Source organism: Nicotiana attenuata, chromosome 7, assembly GCF_001879085.1.
Source record: "Nicotiana attenuata strain UT chromosome 7, NIATTr2, whole genome shotgun sequence".
Classification (NCBI taxonomy): Eukaryota; Viridiplantae; Streptophyta; class Magnoliopsida; order Solanales; family Solanaceae; genus Nicotiana; species Nicotiana attenuata.
Window position 1 is genome coordinate 58,402,755 of NC_031995.1, and position 9,185 is coordinate 58,411,939.

The 9,185-nt window shown below is 38.4% G+C and overlaps 1 protein-coding gene across 3 annotated transcripts; it reads left to right on the forward strand.

Moving 5' to 3' along the window:
* On the forward strand, positions 2,339 to 8,832 carry LOC109229158 (pentatricopeptide repeat-containing protein At1g28690, mitochondrial). Of its 3 annotated transcripts, XM_019394502.1 has the most exons (3): positions 2,339 to 4,767; positions 7,470 to 7,897; positions 8,186 to 8,832. In XM_019394502.1, the coding sequence occupies exon 1, from the start codon at positions 2,492 to 2,494 to the stop codon at positions 4,073 to 4,075; it is 1,584 nt and encodes a 527-aa protein (XP_019250047.1). In that variant the 5' UTR covers positions 2,339 to 2,491; the 3' UTR covers positions 4,076 to 4,767; positions 7,470 to 7,897; positions 8,186 to 8,832. The 3 variants fall into 3 exon arrangements, 2 of the variants coding, with proteins under 2 accessions (XP_019250047.1, XP_019250046.1); XM_019394501.1 differs by having other exon boundaries at positions 7,470 to 8,832; XR_002068516.1 differs by lacking the exon at positions 2,339 to 4,767 and adding an exon at positions 6,984 to 7,351 and having other exon boundaries at positions 7,470 to 8,832.

Here is a 9,185-nt window from a genome sequence, read left to right on the forward strand (position 1 = left end):
TTTACAAGTATTACTCACCTCGAACCGGCGAAATCCCTAGCTCGCGACACCTTTGCCCCTCAAACCGGCCTCCACGGGCGTCGAACCTAACCAAAATCAGAGCGAATACATCACAATATGCTAAGGGAACAATACCCAATCGAAAACAATCGAAAATTAGCAAGAAATCTCGAAACTAGCAAAACCCGAGCCCCGGGACCGCTTCTCGAAAAATTAGAAAACTCACATTACCGGATTCCTCGTCTCGTCACAAGTTCATACATACCAAGAACTCCCAAATCCGAGCTCAAATGACCTATCAAATTCCAATTTAAAATATCAAAACTCAAGCCCTAGCTTTACCCCTTTTTGAAGAATTTCAACCAATTTCCATGTTAAATCTATCAAAGTTCCATGTATTTAGGCCAAGGGACTTACCTCCAATCACACCTAGTCGAAATCCCCCTTCAATTCCGTCCAATAGCTCCCAAGCTCGCTTAAAAATGGTGGAAATAACATAACCCTCGCGGAACAAAAATGAATATAAAACTCCTACTGGCTTCAGGGGTTTCCGCTTCTGCGCTCCCCACGCCCGCTTCCGCGCAACCGCTTCTGCGGTTTTTGTCCGCTTATGCGGAATTTCATTAAAACTCAAGGGCCGCTTCTGCGACGCAAATTTCCGCTTCTGCGGAAGCTCACCTCCTGGCCAAACCCGCTTCTGCGACCGCCTATCCGCTTCTGCGGACTCGCTTAAGCGGAAAGTGTTCCGCTTCTGCGGAACTGCCCAACTCCACTCCAGAACGCTTTTGCGACCAAGATTACGCTTCTGCGGAACCGCTTATGCGGTCCATTTCCGCAGAAGCGAACATACCAGATACCAGCAAAATCTGCCATTTCCTCAACTTGAATTTCATCCCGATGGCTATCCGAAATCACCCCGAGGCCCCCGGGACCTCAACCAAAAGCACCAACATGTCTTAAAACATCATACGAACTTGCTCCAATCATAAAAACACACCTAACAACACTAAAATCTTCAATTCACATCGGATTCAAGCCTAAGTTCTTCAAGAATTTCCGAAATGCACTTTCGATCAAAAACCCGACCAAACGATGTCCGAATGACCTGAAAATTTGCACACATATCCAAAATCACTTAACAAAGCTGCAGCAACTCTCGGAATTCCATTCCGACCCTCGGATCAAAATCTCACCTATCCACCGGAATTCGCTAAAATGCTAACTTTGCCAATTCAAGCCTAATTCTACTCCGGACCTCCAAAATCACTTCCGATCGCACTCCTAAGTCACAAATCACCCCCCGAAGCTAACCGAATCACCGGAATTCGCATCCGAGCCTTCTAACTAATAAGTCAACGTTCGGTTGACTTTTCCAAACCAAACCTTCCTTAAAGAGACTAAGTGTCTCATTTCCTATCCAAACCAATTCAATTCAACTCTAACTCACCCGTTGCTGATAATAAAACATGAAAGAGTAATAAATAGGGAAAACAGGGCTGTAATACATGAGACGACGGGTCGGGTCGTCACAAAATAGCACGGGCTAGCCCGTTTTCAGACTGGTAACTGAAAAATAGTAGCGTTTGCAAATTCGTTGAAAAATAGCCACTATTTTGCTGCAACACGAAAAGTTCTAGCATAATATTCTGGAAATTGGTGTACCTGTATATGAACTTCCACCATATTATGCTGGGACTCTAGCACACGAAAAGTTCCAGCTTAATATACTGGAGATAGGAGCACCCGTGTATGAACTTCCAGCATATTATGCTGGAACTCCAGTATATTATGCTGGAAGTTCACATGTAAAAAATTCGAACTCTAATATATTATGTTGGAATATTTTTTGGCTTTTGAACAGTGTGTTTGTTTCAGATTTATCTTTACATGAAGTGCGCGTTTGGACATAAGAATTGTAAAATTTCAAAATAGGGGGGAAAATTTTTTCAAGGGAAAATGGTATTTGAAATTTAGAGTTGTGTTTGGACATGAATATAATTTGGGTTGTTTTTGAAGTTTTGTGAGTGATTTGAGTGAAAAATTTGAAAAACAGCTTTTTGGAGTTTTTCAAATTTTCGAAAATTTCCAAAATGCATATTCAAGTGAAAATTAAAAATTTTATGAACAAACACTGATTTCGGAAAAAAGTGAAATTCTTTTGAAGGAGAAAAATTTCTTATGTCCAAACGGCCTCGAAAAGTGACAAACTTTCAATTACTTTTAAAACTGTGGCTGTTTTATAATTACCACTTATAAATTTGACTATTTTTAAATTTCCCCCGCTTTACACTATAATTTAAGACATTTTATGGAAGTGATGTTCTCGTTCTAAAACATCCCTTTAGTTTGTGATAAATGGTGATGTTGATTTTGTGTCTCATTCAATCCGTAAGCTACAACTCGACCATTTTCCCAATAAAGAAACCAAGGTGCAATAGTAGTAGTAGTATAAAGTTTTGCGCCTCTCTTTCTAGACAGTCTTGAACTAAAGATGATAAATGCCAAAATACCCAAATTCAAATCTTTGGTCCCGTTAAAAGAAACTGAAATTAACCACCTTTTATGGCCGCCAAAATTTTCTTCACTGCCGTTAGCTCTACAACACTATATCAATTCGGACACTCCTATACATGGCCAAAAGATCCATTCATACATTCTCAAAGCTGGATATAAACCCAATACCAATATATGTATCAAGCTTATGATACTTCATTTAAAATCTTCTTGCCTTTTCTATGCGCGCCAAATGTTCGACGAAATGCGTCAGCCGACTCTCTCTGCTTATAATTACATGATTTCAGGTTATGTAAAACATGGGTTTGTCTTAGAATCTTTTGATATGGTTAGAAAGCTGTGTCTTTCTGGTGAAACTCCAGATGCGTATACATTATCAATGATCTTGAAGGGCTCCACTAGTAGCTATGCTGAGTTATATTTTCCTTGTATTGGACAACCGGTTCATGCCCGGATATTTAAATGCGTCGTTGAGGGTGATGATGTGCTTTATACGGCATTAGTTGACTCGTATGTGAAGAGCGGGAGGGTGGACTATGCGAGGAGAGTGTTTGATTTGATGTTGGAAAAGGATGTAGTTTGCTCGACGTCATTGATAACAGGGTACATGAATCAGGGTTATATTGAGGATGCTGAAGATGTGTTTAGTAGAACGACAGAGAAAGATGTTGTGGTGTTCAATGCAATGATTGAAGGTTATAGCAAACAAGTTGAAAATGCTAAGAAGGCAATTGAGGTTTACATTGACATGCAACGTTTGGGTTTTAGGCCGAACATTTCTACTTCTGCAAGCATTATTGGGGCTTGTTCTGCTCTAGCAGAATTTGAAATTAGTCAACAAGTTCAAGGGCAGCTCATGAAGACCGAGTTAATTGAGCATGTAAAAATTGGAAGTGCTTTAATTGACATGTATTCGAAGTGTGGGTTGGTTGAGGATGCAAGAAGAGTCTTTAACTACATGCCTGAGAAGAATGTCTTCTCGTGGACTTCCATGATTGACGGATATGGGAAAAATGGGTATCCTAATGAGGCGCTTGAACTATTTAGTATAATGCAAATAGATCATCTCATTGTTCCAAACTATGTTACATTTCTAAGTGCTCTCTCTGCTTGTGCACATTCTGGGCTAGTTGCTAAAGGAAGAGAGATTTTTGAAAGCATGGAGAGAGATTATTCTATGAAGCCAAGGACGGAACATTATGCTTGCATGGTTGATATCTTGGGCCGCTCTGGGAGTTTAAATCAGGCATTAGAGTTTGTAATTAATATGACTGAAAGGCCAGATTCTGATGTTTGGGCAGCTTTACTCAGTTCTTGTAGACTGCATGGAGATGTGGAATTGGCTAATTTAGCTGCCAATGAACTTTTCAAGCTGAGTAGTGATAGTCGTCCAGGGGCATATGTTGCGCTATCTAATGCTCTGGCAGATGCTGGGAGATGGGATGGTGTAAGTGAACTTAGGAAGATTATGAAGATTAGAGGAATATCAAAAGGTACAGGCTTCAGTTGGGTTGGTGGTGATAGTAGCTTGAAAGCTTTCTTTGCAGGACAACAGATTTAATTAAAGATAATAGTAGCATTTTTGCACTCAGTTAATCTGATGACTTGCTCTTTTCTGTATATACAGTTTAAATGATCTAAACCCTGGTAGTTCAGGTTCATAATTGCCAATCTTTACCCACTTATGCATGCCTGAACAGGACGATAGAAAATGTATATCTGACTAGTTGAAATTATCCAATGGAAAATATTCCTATTCAGCTACATGGTTTGGCTTTCTTCACCCTTGTACAAGGATTCAAGTTCATATGCCTGAGCTTGTGTTTATATCCTTCAAGAAGAAATTCCTTCTATTAAACTCAGGTGCAGGTCTTCCTATATTCATGCTCGCATAAGGAGTGAAGAGGAATAACTTGTTGACAGTCAGATTTCCAGAGTTTGCTAGTGAGAGAGCTGTCCACTTTCCTGCATTTATCAATCTAGATCCCCAGGACATCTAGGAAGGTGTGTTTCTTTGATTGGCTGATAACCAAGGTAGAGACATCGATAGCAGGGAGAATCTGATGAAGTGGAGGATTATTTTTATTAGTGGGTGCATCATGTGTAGATGTTCGGTCTTCATGTAAATCATCTTCTGCTACATTATTGGATGGCAGCGCATTTGTGGTGGGTGGTCCTGAATTGGTTCGGTGTACAATGGATGATGCCAAGCATGTGAAGGAAACCCTGCAATAGGGGCGGAACTAGGTATAGGTAAGGGGTTTGTCTTAGACCATCTATCAATTGATGTGATAAACTTAATCTTTGCTGGAGAACTTGACTTCTGGAGAAATTACTTTTTACATTATGGAAAAAAATATATTTTTTGATAACCTTGATTCGAAAGGTAGGTCATATAATATGTATATTTATGTATGGAAATTAGGCATATCAAATGTGATTTTGCATATGCCTTTAGTTGGTTATTTGTAACCATCTGATCTTCTTTTAACGGAAAACATTTCCTTAATTAGATCCAGGCATTGATAAGTAAGGACTTAACTTTATGCGTTCAGGACTTTGTGGAACTAAATTCTTAATCCTGTGCATACTTGAAAGTTGGAATTTGCTGTCTCATGATTGTGAAGCTGTCAATAGGATGACACTAAAGATTAGTTATACGTGTAAGGCCTCTTGCTTCATCAAAGCTGCTACAATCAGAAGAATTCTGTATTTTAATACTTGTTGGATATAATGAACAGTCTAAACTTTTTCTCACCTACAATATTAATTTTGAGCTAGTAAAAAAATTCTATTTGTAACTCGATGTTGTGAATGTCGTACAAAATGTTGTCCGTAGAAGTGTTTTCTGCAGCCTATTGCTTCTGTTGTTACGTACCTTCATAGAATAAGTACTTATAGATAGTTCACGTTACTCGTTGTTCAATGAAGGAGCTGGAGTCAACATCGACAAGCCTCTAGAGGTTCCGTCAAGTGCTGTTAAATTTGGACAAAAGAATTATTTGTCCTTGCTACATAGTGATTAATGAGACGCTAAAGCTTGTTTAAGGGCTTAAAGAGGTTCTCTGACCCATTATTCCTTCCTTCCCTGCTCAATAATTTCTCCTGTTATTAAGCTTCATTGTGGATATTTTGGGTATGCTGCTTCTTTGGGTTAAGTAACTTAAGCTGATTGAGCGTGTACAATTGAATGGCGAAGGTGTCTTCCACAACTACCAAAAGTTGTGAAAAAGTCCATCTCTGACTTCAAGAGCATTATGTTGAATATACTTTCCACTCTCCAGCCAACACCAGAAAACATTTTCTAGAAAAATAGTTTCTGAAAAAATAATTAGTCGTTTTCTGGAAAATGTCTTTCGTCGTGCCAAACACACTCATAATCTCAAGTTCTGCTTAGTTAGATATCTCAGTTGTTAACACAAAGGATGTCAAATTCTACTGCTATTATTTTGGGTGCATCACATTTTTGCACCGAATTGATATGTTTCTCCAGTGTGATTGGATGAGTGAATGTTGTACTAGGAACAGTTTTTCACCAGAATTTTCAGGCTTCCGTAAGCCACCTCAAGGATAGGACAATGATGTAAAGGTTGCATTGACAATCAGTTCAAATTGTACGCTTGGTTTAATTTGCAGATTAGTGTATTTGACCATTAAATATTAGGAAAATTAAAATCAGGACTAGTAAAGTAAGGTGTTAAGGGCCAAGTATCTTAATTTCAAATTTCTTCTTATAGGTAGAAATGATGAGAGTTTGAAGGTGCTCTTGCATCAATCTACGTCGAAGTCCGGGACTATTGTGTGGATGAAACTTTTACAATTGCATTTAAGAATGAATTGTTTGATTAAAATGATATTGGTCCTGTTATGGTTTTATGAGCGAATGGTGTTCTAGGAGCAGTTCGTCGATACAAATAGTAAATCTCCCACTAGCCACCTTAAGGAATGGGAGGACACAGACAAAAGGAAATCTTGCAACCAAAACATAAGAAGGGAAAAAATTAAATCAAGCATCAGTCTGCTCTCTTGTTTGGTCTGTACTCATGATAAACATGTTTTCCTTTACCTTGGGGGTTGAGAAAGTTTTTGGACCATTCACCAATCACCATTACTACTCCTTGAAAAAGATAATCCCTTTAGTAATCTTATAAAGACGATATAAAGGCTAGTTCTCCAATAAATACTGGTGGGAGCCATTTGAAGTGGGGGTGTGAGTTCTGACCCTGATCGAGCGCTTCTTTTAAGTGCTGCTTTAGTATGCTAAAACTGGATTTCGATACTGTTAAAAAGATATGCCGAGTTAACGTTCCTTTTGTTGATCATACTACGCTGTGGGACTTCTCTAATTTATATTGCTTTAGCTAAACATTGATTCCTATTGTTTAAAGAGTATGATTATAGATTCTCTGTTCTATGAATAGACTAACCTCTATTTAATTTCTTAACATTAATTTGGTATTGGTGCTGCTATCTAATTCAAGTCCAGTATTTTGGCCTTTCAAAGTTGGTGCTAAAACAATGTTGATTGAGACAAGACAACTTCGGATGACACCATTACCAAACTGATTTGTCGTTTTGATTTCTCCTAGTTTGTCAAGTTTGCTTCCAATGGGAATGATCTGTACGTTTACTGATTTAGCCCACTTTGCCCTGCTCATATTTAGGTAGGTTTCTTTAAACATTGTGTATGACATGTCCTTTAACAAGAATGGCTTTCATTTGTGTTTGTGCTGATGATTGTTTTGTATGCCTCTATAGATTGCAGAAATAAAGTTAAAATAATGCCCATGACTTGATAAACTGTGATGTAGTTGCTTGTGTGGTATCGAATAATCAGGTAAAGATAAACTGTGATTTAGTTGCTTGTGTGGTATTGAATGATCGGGTAAAGACTAATCATAGCTATTAGTGTTGACAGAAACTGAGAAATTCTGACAGGAATTTCCTATCCACAGATAAAGAAAGGGCGTAGAATGCATGTCATAAGACCAGTCACAGCACAAATCTAACAAAGCCACATGCAGGCTGCGGCTACATGAAAGGAGATGTTTTTTTCATTTCCCCTCGTGTTTTTGGTAGTTAGAAGTATTTTACATTCTGCAGAAGTGGATGCAGATTGTCAATGTCACTTAACATCCGAGCTCCAAGTACCTTACATGGATTGATCCTCTCCAGAAGATCTTGTATACACGGATCATTACATAAATGAGGTAGCTGGGAAGTCCTATCAAGAAAATCCATCATTCCTGTTGTGCTGTCCCACCCGGTCACGAGGTCTTGAATATCAGATTTCTAACAATGGAGCTTTCATCTTCAATCCCGGTTTCTAGTCACTATGCCATCTGTTTCATGGAGAAAACTTCTTGTTAGCCTCAAGGAACAGGTAACCATCTCCACACCTATGATATTAACCTTAGCGTTGGAAAACATGAATATGTGCTGGTCCCATTTTCTTAATTTTAGTCCATAATAAAGACTACTATATTCAACCCCGGAAAGCAGCCGGTATATGTGAAGTACCTTTTGAAAGCCCCTATTCATTCTTGATTGGACCATCATCATTTATGCCTAGGAGACAGGGTTAATCAATAATCATCTTCAAATTTTGCAAGTTGTCATTGAATTGAATATAGGGGTAGTGGCTCTTCATATTTTTTTTTTTTTTGTATAGACAACAAGTCTACATCAATCTGATCTGATGGTCATGAGCGAGTTCTTTTGCGGATACCTTGTGTCTGGAGTAAGAGAGAGCAAAGTCTTTTCTAGCCCCTTTAGAGTATGTTTTATTAAGACTAATTGGGTCCATCATTGTTGCCAGATTTGATTGTTTTCTTTTGTCAACTTTTAGCAAAATTATACTAACAAGGATTGATTTCTTTTGGTAAATACTTCCATACTTGTATATATTTGCATCAGTAGCTTAATGTTTTAAGTACTATTTTGCATCAAGTCCCTTGAAGCTCATGCAATCCATAAATAACTAGCAGGAATATTATTTTATATCTATATAAGTTTTTTCTCTTAAACAAAACGACATAAGGAGAACAAATAGTTAGGAGTACATGGGTTGTGATCACTGGTCTCCTGAACGACAACTGACATGTTTGGAGGCGGGTGAGTATCATAGCTGACTTAATCGTTAGTCTCTTTTAGGAAAGCTTGTATGTTTTAGACCCATGCCAGTGGTCTTGTAGGCAGTTGCACATACAAAGATTGCACCTATTGCCAGTGGCGGAATTTGGATTTTCACTACGGGGGGATCAAAATATAAAGAAGTAGACCTACGAAGAAGCCAAGGGGTGCAATATGTAGTATATGTACATAATTTTGTTTATCTAGCTACACAATGTAATTGTTCGACGAAGGAGTGTCGATTGACACCCGTTGATTACATGTGGCTCCGCCACTGCCTGTTGCCTTTGGCCTGAACGGTGTATTGACATTGGCGTAAAATCGTGGAACTGCTTGTTGCGCATGTACATATCAAAGGCTTTTGAGAAAGCTTTGTTTGCTTAAAACCGTCCTAGTAATTACTGAGAATTTGTCGTGGTCGCTTTAACAAAAGCCTATGTATGTTTAGAATAGTGCAAGTGACCATGAGATCTTGAAAAGTGAAAATATTTTCATTTATATTTGTTAAAAAAGGGATTGATTAGAAGAATTATGTTAAC

What these genes read in the sequence shown, in the direction of transcription:
- LOC109229158 (XM_019394501.1), top strand. Translation starts at nt 2,492, where the DNA reads ATGATAAATGCCAAAATACCCAAATTCAAATCTTTGGTCCCGTTAAAA.